The sequence below is a fragment of the Myxine glutinosa genome, chromosome 11 (genome assembly GCF_964187855.1).
Source record: "Myxine glutinosa chromosome 11, kmMyxGlut1.1, whole genome shotgun sequence".
Classification (NCBI taxonomy): Eukaryota; Metazoa; Chordata; class Myxini; order Myxiniformes; family Myxinidae; genus Myxine; species Myxine glutinosa.
In genome coordinates, this window is record NC_136271.1 from 116,900,420 (window position 1) to 116,919,278 (window position 18,859).

Consider the following 18,859-nt stretch of genomic DNA (forward strand, 5'->3'; position numbering starts at 1 on the left):
GTTAACCTGCCCCATTCTTCGTAATGGAGACGAAGATACAAGCTTAATCCGAACACATGGTCTAAACAAGTACTGATTACATCAAGGTTTCTACACCACATTCGGAGCACCGACTGTACCTATACAAATCTACCTTGACTAAAGTATCCCTACCCCAACAAACACAACAATATATACACTCCCAAAATTCTGAGTACAGAAAGACAAACAGGAACAAACCCAGACACAAAAAGGTGGTATTTGGGTTGTCATCTTAGTTTCATGAATACCATCATCTGTGTATATACATTGTCCTTTCATGACTAAATCATCTAAACCCTTTCAGATTTTCAATATAAATGATTAAAAGAAAGCAAGTTGTATCCAGATTAATTGCAATACCTGAGAATCATACTACATACTTTCAATCATACTTTCAGGTGTCCCAACCTCTGCTGATTACTTGATTACAAACCCCCTGTCTGTATAAAAGCATTATTGGAACAGACTGTTATTACACCCTCTGAAGCATTATTTGGACAATATGCACTGCAGGAAGTAGTATATTGAAAACTGGAGGAAATTGACAGGAAGAGGTCTGGCAGACCCAAAGCCACAACAGAATCAGAAGACAAGTTTCTGAGAGTCAACAGCTTGCGTGATAGGCGGCTCACAGGACAACAGCTTCAAGCACAGCTTAACAATGGTCGAAGTAAGCAAGTCTCAGTTTCAACTGTGAAGAGAAGACTTCGAGCTGCAGGTTTGACAGGTCGAGTGGCAGTAAGAAAGCCATTGCTAAGATGGCAAAATAAGAAAAAGAGGCTTGCCTGGGCCATGAAGCACCGCCAGTGGAATACTGAAGACTGGAAGAAGGTCTAATGGACCGATGAATCAAAATTTGAAATCTTTGGTTCATCACGCAGGGTTTTGTATGCCGTCGAGTCGGCGAAAGGATGGTTCCTCAGTGTGTGACACCAACTGTCAAACATGGAGAAGGAAGCATGATGGTCTGGGGCTCTTTTGCTGGATCCAGAGTGGAAAAAACTGGACTTGCACAGAGTGACTGGCACCCTGAACCAAAAGGGCTACCACAGCATTTTGCATCCCAATGCAATACCCTCTGGTATACGCCTAGTTGGTCAGGGGTTCATCCTACAGCAAGATAATGACCCTAAACATACCTCCAGGCTATGTCAAAACTACCTTCGAGGAAAAGAACAAGACGGTAGGCTTCAAATCATGGAATGGCCAGCACAGTCTCCAGACTTAAACCTCATCGAGCTGGTTTGGGATGAACTGGACAGAAGGGTGAAAGCAAAGCAACCTACAAGTGCAACACATTTGTGGGAACTTCTGCAACAGTGTTGGGAAGAACTTCCCGAACAATATTTGATTTCCATTGTAGAAAGAATGCCACGAGTGTGTTCGGCGGTTATATCTGCAAAAGGTGGCGACTTTGCCGAGTCAAAAATTTAAATTAAATTTTGTTAAACAAAATGATTCTATGACAAGTCAGGAGACGACAATGGTTCACGAGCGAGCGGTATTCATTGACAAAGGATGGACTGTAACCGAAACAGGCCCGGACAGGCCAGGCCCGGAAATGTCAAAACGAAGGTTACTGACCTTGAAATGAGATAGAAAATCTCTATATATAAAGGAGGAATGTCTGTCTGTCTGGATGTCCGCTTATAACTCAAGAACTACACATCGGAGAAAAGTTTTAGACACAGATTCGGAATCAGCATAAAATTCCGGTGGTTATAGGCAACTTTTTATTTTAATATCAATGGTTTAAAAAACCGCGCCAGCTGCAATTCCATGGTGTAGTTTGTGGCGGCGCTATTGCCCCTTTCCGATCCCATGACGCATTGTGGTTCCGATTCGCAATAAGGTCTATGCGCTATCACCGACACTTTTCCACCTTTTCCATACCTTTTAATCAGATTTACCTTATCGTCCATCGTAACCACATTACGCTTGGAAACACTAGCATTATCCTTCTTCGGACCCATGGCTAACACAGACACAGTAAAGGAATACTGTACGTCGCCTCTGTTTTGAATGAGAATGAGCGGTTGCGCGTACGTACAGTATACTGTACATACATATTTATATATTTTTAATGTGCTTTTTATTGTATTTTAAATTGTTTTTTAGCTTCTTTTATTGTTAATTTATGTACTATTTTATTTATTTTAAATATATATTTAAGGAAAACAAATGTTTTCATGTCCGTAGGAGTGACGTAAAGTCGCACATAATGACGTTCGCTGCCCGGTCATGAAAGAAATTATGATTCTCTTGACAAAGTGACATGAAGATCAGGCAGTAAACCTCCCAACTGAGTTTCTCAACAGTCGGGCTGTGGCCTCAAGTGGAATTGCAGCTACACTTCTTGAAGGAGGAAGGACAGCACACTCAACTTTCAAACTGCCTTTGGATTTGACCAAGCAAGACACCCCAACCTGCAACATTAGCAAGAATTCAGCAAACGCCAAGATCCTTCAACAGTGCAAAATCATCACCTGGGATGAGGCTACTATGAACCACAAGCAGGCATTCGAAGCAGTGAACAGAACACTCCAAGATATTCGCAACAACAAGAAAATCATGGGTGGTGTGACAACTGTTCTGGCTGGAGACTTTCGTCAGACTCTCCCAGTCATCCAACGGGGCACAAAAGCAGATCAAGTCAAGGCCTGTATCAAGTCTTCTTATCTCCTCTGGCCACATGTGCAAAGACTTACCCTGAATACCAACATGAGAGTCCACCTTCTTGGTGACAACACTGCAGGGGAGTTCTCAAGCCAGCTTTTGAAAGTTGGCAATGGCCTATACCCTCAAGATGCATCAGAACAAATAATTCTACCATTTGGACAGTTTGTTGAAACAAAAGATGACTTGATCAAAATGGTCTTTCCCAATATGGAGACCCAGTTCCAGGACTCATCATGGCTTGCCGAAAGAGACATTTTGGCCCCCAAGAACAATGCTGTTCAAGAGATCAACAATTTGCTCCTCCACCAACTTCCCGGTCATGAAAGAAATTATGATTCTCTTGACAAAGTGACAGATGAAGATCAGGCAGTAAACTTCCCAACTGAGTTTCTCAACAGTCTTCAGCCTCAAGGACTCCCAACACACAGGTTGATTCTCAAAGTGGGAGCACCAATCATGCTTCTAAGGAATCTTGATTCACCAAAGCTGTGTAATGGAACACGATTGACAATCCAGCAAATGATGCCGCATGTCCTAGAGGCAACCATCCTCTCAGGACAATACAGAGGAGAGAAAGTATTCATTCCAAGGATACCACTTATTCCACCTGACCTTCCATTCTCCTTCAAGAGGTTTCAGTTCCCCATCAGGCTATGTTTTGCTATGTCCATCAACAAGGCGCAGGGGCAATCAATGAAGGTTGTAGGCCTGAACTTCACAGAACAAGTGTTTGCCCATGGCCAGCTGTACGTGGGCTGCTCGAGGGTTGGAAAACCAAGCAATCTTTATGTCTTGGCACCAAGTAAGAAAACCAGAAATGTTGTATACCGAGGTTTTGAGAAATTGAAAATTGAAAAAACGTCATGTAGGAAATGTACTGTGATATTGCTCTAAAATATACATGTTCTTTTCATCATATATTTGTATTATTCTTACTCAACCCGGGCGAAGCCGGGTACCTCAGCTAGTAATGTATAATCAGTTATGAGGTTAGGTAGCTACACAATACCGAAAATTCGGCAAAAAATGAAATGGGGGAAAAAAAAAATGGGAAAAAAAATCGAACTCTGTGGGGCTAGACACATGACATTGGCCTAACCAAATACCGAAACCCCTGTCAGATTCCACTAAACCCCTCAGAGAAGATGTAGCTTGAACTCGATTACCCCGTAAAAAGACATCTTTTTCGGGTGTGGCTCCGCCCACAATGGGCGCAATATGCCCACTCTCGGCAGGACACAACTAGATCATGATATCAACCTCCCACCCAAGTTTCATCAAGATCGGATGATATCGGGTAGTTATGCTGCGAACACACACACACACACACACACACACACACACACACACACACACACACACACACACACACACACACACACACACACACACACACACACGTGACGAATATAGTGGTCACTTGATAACTTGTGAACCAATTTCTTTTTTTATCTCGAATTGTTTATTTGTTCTATGCTTAATTTCAAAGTACATTGAGACATTAAACTACGTAAATTTCAATAAAAACTGGAAAAATTGAGGTGTTCTAAAACTTTTGACCGGTAGTGTATATATATATATATAATTCGAGAAGTGTCTGTGTGTCTGTTTGTTTGACATATATGCACTCCGGAATCGATAGAGGGAATGAGTTGAAAACTGGTGGTTGTACTTGGGGTGTACATGGGTGGATTTTAGGAAGTTTGAAAAAAATCATAACATGGGGGTTGAAGGAGCACCCCGATTCTCAACGTAAATGTTTACCATGTCGTGCCGCACCTCCCAGTGGAGTTGGGTATTACAAGTCGTCTCCTCGTAATTCTTGGGAAATCAACCTGTCCGTAAGGACGGTTTCTTCGCGAGTGAAGTTAAAAAGAAAGCAGAGAAAAAGAATGTGAAGAAAAGGTCACAGCAAGGCACAAGCTCTCACCACAATTTTCGGTACAATGACCAATGGTAAGCAGGAGAGAAAGTTTGTTTGCCGGATCAGGGTTGCAGTCTCTCAGCAGGTGCAGCAGATTAGAGACCACTCCATATTGAGTGACCTGCTTTGCAATGCTTGCTGTTGGGAAGGAGAAAAACAGAGCATTACAATAAAAATTGTTCTCAAACTTTGTTCTCAAACTAAACTTGATGAAAACACAGCAGCTAAAAAAAGAAAAGGAAAGAAAGAGTAATTCTACGATTAATTTGCAATAGGTCACTGGCTTTGACGCCACACAATTTTGTTAAGGACCCTAGGCATCAAAAAGCGACATATACACTACATGGCCAAAAGTATGTGGACACCCCTTCTAGTTAGTGGATTCGGCTGTTTCAGCCACACCCATTGCTGACAGGTATATATAATCAAGTACATAGCTGTGCAATCTCCATAGACAAGCATTGACAGTGGAATGGGCCGTATTGAAGAGCTCAGTGACTTTCAACGTGGCACCGTCATAGGATGTGTGGAAGTGTAAATTTATGAAGCAAGCAACTTTTATGAGCCTCAACCCTGCATTCCTAGTCTGCAGGTGTTTTTTTACGTTATCTCCGACACTCTGCCCAGAATCAGTTGCTCGAGAAAAAGTAAAATAAGGCAATGGCAGATCGCATATTGCCATGGCAAAATCATTTCTCTAACTGAAGGGAATATGTATTATATATGGGATGTTCTTTTCAAATAATATGTCTCATTGAAGTTCCATGAGTCCCTGGTGTTGGGCTAGCGGCTAGGGTGCCGGCTTAGGATCCTAGGATCCTGGGTTCGAATCCCGGTCAATCGCTGAATTAACGCCAGGGGGGTTGACTCAGCCTGTCATCCTTCCGAGGTCGGCAAATTGAGTACCAGTTCACTGGTAATTCCCTGCTTGTCGTTAAAAGGCGGCAAAAAGGGTTGGCGTCAGGAAGGGCATCCGGCCGTAAAACATTGCTTCAAAAAGGGGACCGAAAAACAACAACAACCACAGTTCCCGAAAAAGGCCAACCCCCGCTTGCGGGGAAAAATGGCCTCTAAAGGTGGTTTTTATTTTAATTTTATTGAAGTTCCATGAGTACGATATTGGTTTTCTTAGTATGTCTGACAGCTGACCGCAATGTCTGAGTAAATTAGTATTCAGAACTGTCCATTGTTGGTGGAGCAAGGGGCCTGACAAACAAACTTTCATTGTGACTGTGAATGATCTACTTAGTACAATGCAAATACTTGGTAATTATTGCAGAGTTAAAACAATGGAAGAAGTAATCCTCCCTGCGCTGAAAAGATATCCACTTCACTGAGATTTGGGATGCAAATCTACTCTCAGCGGGAGGCAACCTCATCCTCGACACCTACTCCCTCCCACCCAAACTTTGCCCAACCAATCCTATTGCTCTCCTCCCCTCTCTTCGCTCCTCCCCCCTCCACTTGTCCCCTCCCACCCAAACTTTGCCCAACCAATCCTACTGCTCTCCTCCCCTCTCTTTACTCCTCCCCCCTCCTCTTGCTCCTCCCACTTGAAATGTTTTAAAAATCAGGACGAATGACCAAATAACCAGGATTATCACTGGGTGTGTAAGATGATGGTTTGTTGTACTTTAGGATTAGCACTGGGTCTGTAGGATGTTGGTTTGCTGTACTTAGGATTCTGTATGTTCATACTGTATGTCAACTGTATTCTATGCATGCTACTGTATCCTTATGATTCTGTATGTTTGCACTGTATGTTAACTGTACTCTATGCATGCTGGTGTTTGGTGTGGCATTTCTTTGTGCATCCCTTTACTTGGGACCTTCTGTGAATCTTGAAATGTAATTTGTGAATTGTAATATGGTTTGATAAAGGTTATTGTTTTCTTGTTGTTATTTCTTTGTAGACAGAAAGTGTTATCCTCCTCGGGAATTAAATTTGTGACTTCTGACAAATGATGGACATTGAATTTCTTGGTTCATATATTACATACTACTGTAGGGAAAATATCCCCGACAGATGCCACATTTCCAACAAGTCAATTTGTCAAATTTCTGCCCTGCTAGAGCTGCCCCAGTCAACTGCAAGTGCTGTTATTGTAAAGTGTAAATGTCTAGGAGCAACAACAGCTCAGCCGCAAAGTGGTAGGCCACACACGCTCACAGAACGGGAGCACCGAGTGCTGAGGCACATAAAAATCGTCTGTCCTCGGTTGCAACCGTCACTGCCGAGTTCCAAATTGCCTCTGGAAGCAGCATCAGCACAACAACTGTTCGTTCGGAGATTCATGAAATGGGTTTCCATGGCTGGGCAGCCACACACAAGCCTAAGATCACCATGCGCAATGCCAAGCGTCGGCTGGAATGGTGTAAAGCTCGCCGCCATTGGACTCTGGAGCAGTGAAAATGGAGTGATGGATCACGCTTCACCACCTAGCCGTCCGATGGATGAATCTGGGTTTGACGGATGCCAGGAGAACGCTACATGCTCAAATGCATAGTGTCAACTGCAAAGTTTAGTGGAGGAGGAATAATCATCTGGGGCTGTTTTTCATGGTTCGGGCTCGGCCTCTTAGTTCCAGTGAAGGGAAATCTTAATGCTACAGCATACAATGACATTATAGATGATTGTGTGCTTCCAACTTTGTGGCAACAGTTTGGGGAAGGCCCTTTCCTGTTTCAGCATGACAATGGCCCCGTGCACTAAGCGAGGTCCATACAAAAATGGTTTGTCGAGATCGGTGTGGAAGAACCTGACTGGCCTGCACAGAGCCCTGATCTCAACCCCATCGAACACCTTTGGGATTAATTGGAACGCCAACTGTGAGCCAGGCCTAATCGCCCAACATCAGTGCCCGACCTCACGAATGCTCTTGTAGCTGAATGTATGTGTATATGTATATATATATATATATATTTATATATCCGACCTCACAAAGCAAATCCCCGCAGCAATGTTCCAACATCCAGTGGAAAGCTTTCCTGGAAGAGTGGAAGCTGTTATAACAGCAAAGGGGGGGACCAACTCCATATTAATGGCCATGATTTTGGAATGAGATGTTCGACAAGCATATACTGGTGTGATGTTCAGGTCTCCACATACTTTTGGCCATGTAGTGTACAATCGAACAACCAGTTTCAAATAGAGCACCTCGCCACCATTTGAGCATTTAAATTATATTAGATGTGGCAATAAATGCAAATTGCTGCTCCCAGCTTGCCATCTCGATGACAGAAGACACTATTTGCATTTTTGCCGTCTCCATCCCTCCTACTCCATTTAGAATCCCGTGTGTGACAGGCAACATTTTTTTTTTTTTTTTTGTTGTACACAGAGTCGAGGCTCGTGAAAGAGCTAACATTTATCAAACAAACAATTCAAACAAACAAGCAAACAAAGTATATAAAAAGGGGAGCGGTCGACAAGATTGGGAGAGAAGGGGAGGAAGCACACAAACACAACATTTGAGAGCAGGGACATCGGGAGATGTGTGGGAGGGAGAGGGCCTGGGGGGAGGCAGGATAATTATAAAACGCAAGGACACCAAGCACTTCCAGGAAAGAAGTCGGCACCTCAAAAAAGTGAATTTGGGGTGAAATTAGCGGGGGTAGAAAAGATCAAGGTTTTGGATTGGGGAAGAAAAGAGATGGTGGTGAAGAGCCGTTTTAAAGGCCTGGAGGGAGGAGTGGGATTGAAGAGAGTGAGGGAGTTTGTTCCAGAGGCGGGAGAAAAGAGGAATGAAGGAGTGAAGGTGAGCAGAGAGTCTTGATTTTGGCAGTTTAACCATAAGAGGGTTGCAGGCAGATCTTGTGCGACCTGTAGGAATATTTGGGGGACAGAGCCCAGAGAGAGCTGGGGGAGCAAGGCCGGAGACGAGTCGGTAGAAGATGGAAAGACCACCAACCTGCCTGCGGTGAGTAAGGGAAAGGCCCTCGGAGATAGCGTCATCGCGGGAGATTCCAATGATTCTGAACGCTTTGGTTTCAACAGCGTGAAGACGAGCTAGGTGTGAGTCAGGAGCACCAGCCCAGAGGGGAGAGTAGTACTCCATTGAGCTGCGGATGGAAGCCTTGTATGTGGTGAGGAGCTCAGGTGTGCCAAGAAAGGACTTCGCACAACGGAGGATGCCCAGTCGGCGACTGGCTTTGGAGGCCAGCTTGGAAATGTGGTTTTCCCAGGAAAGATCATGGCAGATAGTGAGACCCAAAAGCTTGAGTGACAGAACTTCTTGGAGAGGATTATTCAGAAAGTAGATGGGAGGGTTGTCCAGTCGGTCTTTTCGGAAAGACATCGTAAGAGTGTGAGATTTGTCAGGATTGAAAGACATGTTCCACTTGTTTGCCCAGTCTGTGATTTTGTCCAGGTCTGCAGAGAGTGAGGAGGCTGCAGACTGCCGATCTGAGGGATGAGGAATGGAGCGGCAGAGAGTGGAGTCATCAGCAAAGAGATAGAGAGGATTTTCAAGAGAGTCAGAGAGATCATTGATGAAGACCAGAAAAAGCACAGGGCCCAGAACACTGCCTTGGGGAACTCCAGCCTGAACAGGAAGAGGAGATGAGAGAAACCCATTCAGGGCCACACGTTGACTACGACAAGAGAGGAAGTCCGCCAGCCATGCGTGGAGATTTCCATGGATACCAAAGGAGGACAGTTTGGTGAGCAGAGCGGGGTGCCAGACCGTATCAAAGGCACGTGATATGTCGAGGGGGACAGCTCTAATTTCCTGTTTGGCATTGAGAACCTCCATCCATTGTGGAGACAGCAGAAGCAGCATGTCCAGAGTAGAGTGACCTGGTCTGAAACCAAATTGATGATCAGAGATCAAGCCATTGGAGAAGAGGAAAGATTTCATATCCAAAGCAATGATGGATTCCATGACTTTGCTGATAATTGGGAGAAGGCGGATTGGTCTGTAGTTGCTAGGATCTGTTTTTACACCTTTTTTGTGCAAAGCGGTGATGTTGGCTGATTTCCAAGCAGATGGCAGTTGACCTTGAGCAAAAGAGAGGGTGAAGAGAACAGAGAGAGGGAGTGAAAGAGCGGAAGAACAGGATTTTAGGACCCGTGGGCTGATGCCTTCAGGTCCAGTTGCAGAATCAGAGTCGAGGGTTGACAGAAACTTTTCCACCTTGTCAGGAGGAAAGGACACGGAGTCCAGGAGCAGCTGGGTACGACTGGGTACGGTGGGTACAGAGAGGGATGGGTTTGGGACACAAGATTTAGAGGCAAACACAGAGTTGAGGCATTCAGCTTTTTCACGTGGGTAGTCAGCTGTGTAGCCGTTTGAGGTAAGGGAGGGGATGGAGGGGGAACAAACACCAGAAACAGACTTGACCAGAGGCCACCAGGATTTGGAAGAGGGAGACAGATAAGAGAGTTCGGTCTTGAGAACGGAGAGATATTGTTTCCTGGCTCTCCTGAGGGTGGACACACACTTGTTTCGGGCTTTGTGAAAGGAAATGAGATTTCCTTCCGTTGGATTAGCTTTCCAGGAGACGAAGGCAAGTTGTTTCTGGGCAACAGCCTCACCACAAGATTCCGTGTACCATGGATGGGAGGAAGGGTATGACAACTGAAGACGAGATGTGAGACCAGTCCAGATGATTGATGGCTGCTTGAAGACCGTGCCAGTTGGCCTGAGTGAAATGCCAGACTCGTCGCCGCTGAGCAGGCTCCCTGAGAATGGTCAGAGAGATGTCCACTTTAACAAGCAAATGATCAGATGAGCCGATTGGAGCAGAAGAAGAGCAGCAGACATTTTCAGGGAAGTTAGTCATAACCAAGTCCAGAAGAGAAGATGCTCCGTTGATTGAGATCCGGGTCGGGAAATTGACAGATTGTGTCTGTCCCAGTGAGTCGCAGAAGTCATTTGCTGAGGAGCCATGGCTGGTGAGAGAGGTACCCACACCCAGCCAACTGGCATTGTGACAATTGAAATCACCACATATGAGGAAGAGAGAGTTGGGATGAGTAGATAGAAGTTGGTCCATATTATCAGACAGCGAGATGTAGATTGAGTCATCACTGTTTGGTGGACGGTACAACACACATATGAACAAGAGGTGGGAGCGAAGGGGAAGCCGTAGCCAGAGGTATTCCTGGGGGTGAGGATGAGAGAGTGCAGTGCAGGGCGAGTGAGGAAGAGAGTTTTTGATAAAGATAGCAACCCCACCTCCAGGACGAGGCTCAGGTCTATCATACCGGAGGAGGGAGTAACCCGGGAGAGATACTAAGGAATCAGAGACATCATGAAGGAGGAAAGTTTCTGTTAAGCAGATCACTTCTGGTTTGACAGAAGCAACCTGTATGGAGAGATCAGTTAAGTTTGAACGAAGGACCCGGATGTTTGAGGTCCATACCGTTAATGAAGAGGAAGGGGGAGCATCGGATACAGAACAGGGGGGAGGAGGGGTAGAGTAAGATGTGGAAGAGGTGGAAGAGGTAGGGAGAGCTGTTGAAGGTGTGTCAGAGATTTCAGAATAGCTCGGAGAAAGGGAAGGATGGGGCGGACAAAAGGTTTGATGGTGATTGGGTGAGGCACAATGAGGTGTTATTTGAGGAGGGGGACGAGCGAGGCAGAAGTTTGGGGGAGATGGAGGTGAGAGTTGGAAGGGGGAAGAAGCGGGGAGGACGCTTTGAGGAGGGGGAGTGAGAGGGGGGAAATTGAGAAGAAATGAGGGTGGGGAGATTTGAAGGGGAGGGGCGAGGGGGGAGTTTAGGAGGGAAGGGACAAGGGGAGGGATTTGAAAGGGATGGGATATGGGGGAGATTTGGAGGGGAGGGGTGAGGGGGAAGTCTAGGAGGGGAGGGGCGAGGGGGAGTCTTGGATTTGAGGGGTGTGGGGGGAGTTTAGGAGGGAAGGGGCAAGGGGGGAGATTTGAAAGGGATGGGTGATGGGGAGGATTTGGAGGGGAGGGGCAAGGGGGAAGATTTGAAAGGGATGGGTGATGGGGAAGATTTGGAGGGCAGGGGTGATGGGAAAGATTTGGAGAGGAGGGGTTATGGGGAAGATTTGGAGGGGAGGGGTGAGATTGGATTTTAGAAAGTGTACGATTAATGGGAAACAAACATTTATTGCAAAATGAGTTTCTTGTGACCTTCGAGTCAAAAATACGTTTAAGGACGTTGGAGGGAGGATGGAGTGCAGGAGAGTTTAGGGAATGTAGAAAAGAGGCACTGTAAGAGATGGAATTTTTTTTTGGGATGAATAGATTTGGTGAGCAAGTCGAAAGCAACCTTTTAAAGAAGAAGAAGAAAAAGGTGTTATAATATACGACGGAATACAGAACTTGAGGGGAAAGTGTAAACATTTTAAAGTTTAACAGTGAAAACTATCTGGGGAAATGGGGGAGAAACACGTGGTCGAAGAACGAACGAACGAATAAGAATGAATAAACGAATGAGAACAACGAATAAGAACAGAGAAGGAATTTTTTTTTTTGGTTTTTAGTTTTTTTTTTAGTTGAGATTTTAAACACGGAAGTAGGCTATGGGGTGAAAAGACTGGGAAAAACAGAGAACGAAAGTTATTGGAGCACAAAACGATGGACCGCTGAGAGAAAAACAAAGCCTCAAGGTTGGACACTGTACAAGGCCTCAAAAGACACGACACTAATTAACACGATTTTCTATACAGGTATGAAAGATTTGCACCGAAAATCTTCTTCGGGACACACTATACGTACACACACCATAAAATAAATACAGTTATAACGAAAATACAAATGGGAACAATTACTTAACTTCGATTTCGATGGAGAGCGTGGACAGCTGCGAATAAACGAAACCTCGCCGGCAAGACCGGAAGCGGAAGTCCAACATAAAGTCCAACATAAAACATGCTCGTTTTATTAATGAATGTCCTCTATATTCTCATGATCAAGGTTTGTTGAGATTTTGACGACAAAAGCTCAAATGGTAAAAACATTATGGCATGGACGGACACACACACGGACACACACACACACACACACACACACACACACACACACACACACACACACACACACACACACACACACACACACACAACAAAAAGATGGAAAAACCTATGTAAAGTCACGTCATAGGATGTTGGGCCACCATGTGCGGCCAGTACGCACTGTAGCATAGGGCCCACCAGTCTGGAATTCTGTGTGAGGGATGCGGCACCATTCTTCGACGAGAAAGTCAATCAACTCACATCTGTTTGATGGAGGTGGCAAATGCTGTCTCAGGCATCATTGCAGAATATCCCATAAATGCTCTATTGTGTTCAGATCTGGTGACTGAGAGGGCCATGACATATCATATGGATAACATCAGGGTCATGCGCATCAAACCATTGGGTGACCACACGTGTTTTGTGAATGGGGAAATTGTGGGGGTCTCCTCTTGCAGCCATGATAGCCATAATTATGGGGAACCAGGCCTGTGCAGCATTTTTGTAGATGACCTTAAGCATGCTGGGATGTTTTTTGCTTAATTAACACATGGGCCACGCTTGTGTGGAAGCGTTGCTTGGTGTCCCGCATTTAACCAGATGTTTCCATATTTTTGTCTACTACCTGTACATACACACACACGATTGCAAAACTCAGTCTTCCCAGTGGACAGAATGCCGAGACAGTTGGGAGAACAGGATGGAGGAAAAGATAACCATCTTTTATCTGTCTGACGGTTGTACTGAACCGTCAGTTCAACCATTGAGTTGGAGTATGCAACATGCTGTCACCATAATTTTCAATCATACTGACGGACTTGGAAGACAAAGCTAATTGATTTGAAATCAAACACCTCAACATGATCAAATTTTACAACTTCTACGAAGGACCTTTAATTTGGCATGACCTGTAACAGCAGCAAAGGGAAAGCACATATGGTAGCATTTATGGTGAGTGCATGGTACTAACCATTCAACGAGATGCAATTATCAAGTGTCTGAGCAACATAAATTGCCAGCTGTGCTGCCTTGTCATCGCTTTGTGCCACGTCGCTCAGCTGTGTCAGCAATTGCGCCAGTGCCTCAAGCCCCCCTGCTCGCACTAGAGCTGTCTGACATTGCCCTGGATGGTATAAAGAGAAAATAACATACACCCCAGGTCGAAAATTCCATAGAAACCAATAGTGACCAGTAGGACATTTCTATGGAGACCAGTTGGGCCAGATTGTAGGACATGGGTCTCTATTGGAAATCACAGTTTCTATTGGTTTCTACAGGAACCGGTAGAGTTTCCAGTAGAAACCCAAGCAGATTCGGTTCAAAGACAATTAAAAACCATTAGATGCAACTGGTCTGAAACCCATGGAAACCAATCGGAACCTTTAAGTTCAACTGGTCCTGTAGAAACCATTAGAGTTAACTCGTCTGAAAACCCATCTTCAGACCCAGACATTTTCTGAAAACCCAGACCAACCAAAATACTTTAATTATATTTTGTTATAAACAAACGCAAAACACAGTTCCATATAGAATTGATTCATACGATGTTCTTTATAACAGGGTTTCCCTGTAGAGTCTTTGTTGTATATGTGAATGCAAGTTGTTTGCAATCCAGGAACCAGATAGATCAGATGGCAGAGCACTGGTACTTGGCTTAACAGTTAGGGTGCTGCCTTGGGATTCTAGGGTCCCGACCTCAAATCCCGGTCAGTCGTTGAATTAACACCAGGTGGGGTTGACTCAGCATGTCATCCTTCTGAGGTCGGCAAAAATGAATAACATCTTACTGGGATGAATGAGACATTCAAGTATCCTAAATAGGAGTGATGCCCCAACCAGGATTGTGCCCAATAGCCAAGAATCTGCTTGGCAGCCATATGTATCTGAAGATGCAGGAGTGGTCATCATCATCATCATTGGTCTCCTACTGGTCTCCTGCTGGTCCCCCATTGACCTACTGGTTTTTTTAATTGATATTTTCTACTGGTCCAGTATTTCACTTTCCTTATTGAAACCAATAGATAATACCACAGGTCCAATTCCCTCTATTTTTATGGTATTTGTCCTGTTGGGTTTCTTTGGGATTTTAGACCTGGGACTTCAGAACAAAATAAAAAGCAATTAAAATGTGTTTCATCAGCCAGCTCATGAAATTAGAGGTTTGATCGGATCATAAGTTTTCTTTAAATGTGCAAGTAACTGTTATGGTTAGTGTAATATTACGGGTTGTGTTTCCTTTGAGAGATATAGTAGAAATATGGACCTTACCGTTGTTGGAAATTATGGCACACAGGAATGTGCACAGAGTACGAAGAACTCCAGAAATCATGGTAGAGTGTAGTAGGTCCACGGTGGCAGGAAAGGCAGAGGCACAGGCCCATTGGTTTACCTCTAGGCCCACATCATGGAAATGAAAGAAACATTGTCTATTCATCAAAATCACCAAAACCGTGAAAGACCCATCGTTTAATTCTCATCCAAATGAACTCTTGAAAAACATTGATCTTAATAATAAGAGTTTATTAGGTGTTTCTGTCTTTCTATCGTGTATATTAATGAAATATAGTCGCTAATCTTATCAATGGCATGCATCTTTATCTTCAGAGATGAATATGGTTATATCATGCTATTCAATCATGCTCAATCATGCTATTACCTCAGGAACACATCTTTTTGGGCAGGGATTAATCTTCCAACATGCCACTGACCCCAAGCATAGAGCCAATGTAGTGGAAAAGCAGCCAGGAACAATTTACATTTTAAAGGCTTTTTTGCTTAAACAGTTGCATAGGCTCTGCATATTAGACATGAGCTTAGCTACAGCCCCCTACATCTTCGCACAATTGTACTGTACCCCGAAACGTATGTCCCGTAGGATTGTATTCCAGCTGATGAAGGCCAACAAACCCAAAACACGTGTTCGTGGATGTTCCCTCTCCAGAGTGGACTGGTCTATAAAAACTGAGAATTAAACTCTCTTCCCAATATTGACTACAGTACATCCCATTGAAAAGCAGGGGGCTGGAGCCGAATAGGTGAAGCTCATGCCTAATAGGCGGAGCCTATGCAACTGTTTAGCCAGAAGAGCTTGGATATATACATATATATATATATATATATATATATATATATATATATATATATATATATATATATATATATATATATATATCTGTGCAGCGTCTGTCCTGTCCTGTGTTGTGTTGTGTTGTGTTGTCACTGAACTACTTTCTCAAACGTTTGTGAAATCGTACCAAACTTCTGGAATACACATATCTCTCCCGTCGGTATGTCCTAAGGGTATGTTTTTAGAAAAATGTTCCATTTTTTTTTTTTTTTTGGGGAATTTTTTTGGGAAATAATTTTTTTTTTCAACTTCAATTGTTTATAAAATGTGATATCACGTATATTACAAATACATTTGTGCAAAATAATTGTTTGAATTATGATTGGTTTAAACCATGACAAAACGGCAACTCGGGTACAGTCATTTATCTATATATCTACACATCTGGGTAGTGCCTGTGTTCTCACTTAACGACCCCCTCAAACTTTTGTTCCGTGGTTGTGAAGTGTTTTTAATAACGTTGTGGTGGTTTTGAATCACGTGGTGGTGAGGTATTTTGAATTATGTGGTGGCGAGGTGTTTTTAAATGACGTGGTGGTGAGGTGTTTATATTCACATGGTGGTGAGGTGTTTTTAAATCACATGGTGGTGAGGTGTTTTGAGTTCATTGGTGGTGAGGTATTTATAATTACGTGGTGGTGAGGTGTTTTTAATTATGTGGTGGTGAGGTGTTTAGAATTAGTTGGTGATGAGGTGTTTTGAATTATGTGGTGGTGAGGTTTTGAATTACTTGGTGGTGAGGTGTTTTTAAATGACGTGGTGGTGAGGTGTTTTTATTACGTGTTTTATGGCTGAGGTGTTTTTATTACGTGTTTTATGGCTGTGAGGTGTTTTTACTTTCGTGGTGGTGAGGTGTTTTTATTACGTGTTTTATGGCTGTGAGGTGTTTTTATTACGTGTTTTATGGCTGTGAGGGGTTTTTAATTTCGTGGTGGTGAGGTGTTTTTATTACGTGTTTTATGGCTGTGAGGTGTTTTTATTACGTGTTTTATGGCTGTGAGGTGTTTTTACTTTCGTGGTGGTGAGGTGTTTTTATTACGTGTTTTATGGCTGTGAGGTGTTTTTATTACGTGTTTTATGGCTGTGAGGCGTTTTTATTTTTGTGGTGGTGAGATGTTTTTATTACGTGTTTTATGGCTGTGAGGTGTTTTTATTATGTGTTTTATGGCTGTGAGGTGTTTTTATTACGTGTTTTATGGCTGTGAGGTGTTTTTAATTTCGTGGTGGTGAGGTGTTTTTATTACGTGTTTTATGGCTGTGAGGTGTTTTTATTACGTGTTTTATGGCTGTGAGGTGTTTTAAATTACTTGGTGGTGAGGTGTTTTGAATTACTTGGTGGTGAGGTATTTTGAATTACGTGGTGGTGAGGTGTTTTGAATTACGTGGTGGTGAGGTGTTTTGAATTACTTGGTGGTGAGGTGTTTTGAATTACGTGGTGGTGACGCGTAATCGTCCCAAACTTCCAGTCTGCACCTACCCCTCTCCTATGTATGTGCAGAGGGGTTCTTTCTTGAAAAAAAAACATTCAACCTAAATCTTCAACCTAAATTGCCTATAAAAATGTAATATCACAAACACAACAAATACATTTGTGCAAAGTAATTGTTTGTATTATGATTGGTGAAAATCATGACAACACAGCAACTCAGGTACAGTCATTAGCCTCAGTTAAAATAAGCCCGTTCCTCAGTATCGACGCGCTCGCCTCACCAAGCTAGTATATATATATATATATATATATATATATATATATATATATATATATATATATATATATATATATATATATATATATATATATATATATATATATATATATATATACAGACTTGGCATTTAATATGGAATATATTTTTTTTCTTGACGTGGGTTTACTTTCTTAACTCAGTATATCAATGTAGTGAGTTTATTTTACACTTTGGTGATTTATTTGTTAAAAGAAGCATGTCACTGATTGTCTGTCGCAGCAAGAAGTCAACAACAGGATTATATCACAGGTGGCGTGGCAAAATGTATGGACAGGTGCATTTGATGATTGGCTTCACAGTCGGGTATACAAGGGTTGTTGCGTTCTGTATTAGTGGAAAACAACTGCTGCACGTCTCCAAAAGTTATTGCCGCTTCCTCTGGAGATGGTCCGTCAACTCGACAATGCTGTTTGTCATGGAGTGGTGGCTTTACGAAATTACGGCATGAAACAGCGTGCTATTGCTCGGCAGTATGGCATCACTCAAGGTCAGGTGTCAAAGATCCTGAAACTAAATGCTCAGAGGGGTGTCCCTACTCCAATACCGAGGCCAGGACGTCCCCGCAGAACCACAAGGAGGGATGATCGCCAGCTGCACCGGTTTGTCCGCAATGGCCGTACCAAGTCAGCTAATCGGCTTAGGGCTGAGTGGCAGAAACTGACAAATGTGCCTGTATCCAGAAGGCTAGTCAACCAACGACTGGTTCAAGCAGGCTATCGTGCCAGGCGTCCCCTGAGAAAGCCACGCCTGACCAGACAACACCACCAGCACCGATTGCAGTGGGCCAGAGAGCACCGTCAATGGCAGCCAGGACACTGGAATCACGTGATCTTCAGTGACGAGTCTAGATTTCTGGTCTATCGTCACGATGGTCGCGTCCGAGTGTGCAGACAAGTGCATGAAGCCTACAACAAAGATTGTATAGTGCCAAGAGTCCAAGCTGGAGGTGGTGGGGTGACCGTTTGTTCTGCTTTTCATGCAGGGGGCAAAACTGACCTGGTTGTTCTGAATGGAAACCTGAACCAGTTCATGCACAGGGCCATTCTGGAAGAAACATTGCTTCCATTTGCTAGTGCAGCCTTTCGAGGAAACTTTGTCTTCCAAGATGAAAATGCACGGCCTCATCGTGCTCGCATGATCCAACACTTTCTTGCTGACCGTGGTGTAGAGCATATGGAGTGGCCTGCCATGTCCCCGGATATGAATCCGATAGAGAACTTGTGGGCAGAATTAACGTGTCAAATCGACCACTTGGACCAGCAGCCGACCTCTGTGCGTGAATTGCAGCAGGCTATTGTCACTGCATGGCAAGCGATTCCTGTCCAAACCTTGGCAAATCTCGTGAACAGCATGCCTCAACGTGTACGTGCTCTCCTGAATGCTCGTGGGGGTTACACGAAATACTGAACTGTAATTTTACTGTCCGTAATCC

At 43.8% G+C, this 18,859-nt stretch overlaps 1 protein-coding gene across 2 annotated transcripts in view; it reads right to left on the reverse strand.

Annotated features, from left to right (window-relative positions):
- The window catches only part of TERB1 (telomere repeat binding bouquet formation protein 1), a 64,599-nt gene that overhangs the window by 27,274 nt on the left and 18,466 nt on the right, over positions 1-18,859 (reverse strand). For both annotated transcript variants that reach the window (XM_068131182.2, XM_068131183.2), the window contains exons 8-10: positions 14,821-14,943; positions 13,523-13,675; positions 4,631-4,762 (exon numbers count right to left, since the gene is read on the reverse strand). In XM_068131182.2, the coding sequence (XP_067987283.2) occupies positions 4,631-4,762; positions 13,523-13,675; positions 14,821-14,943 (408 nt within the window). The remainder of the gene's footprint in view (positions 1-4,630; positions 4,763-13,522; positions 13,676-14,820; positions 14,944-18,859) is intronic.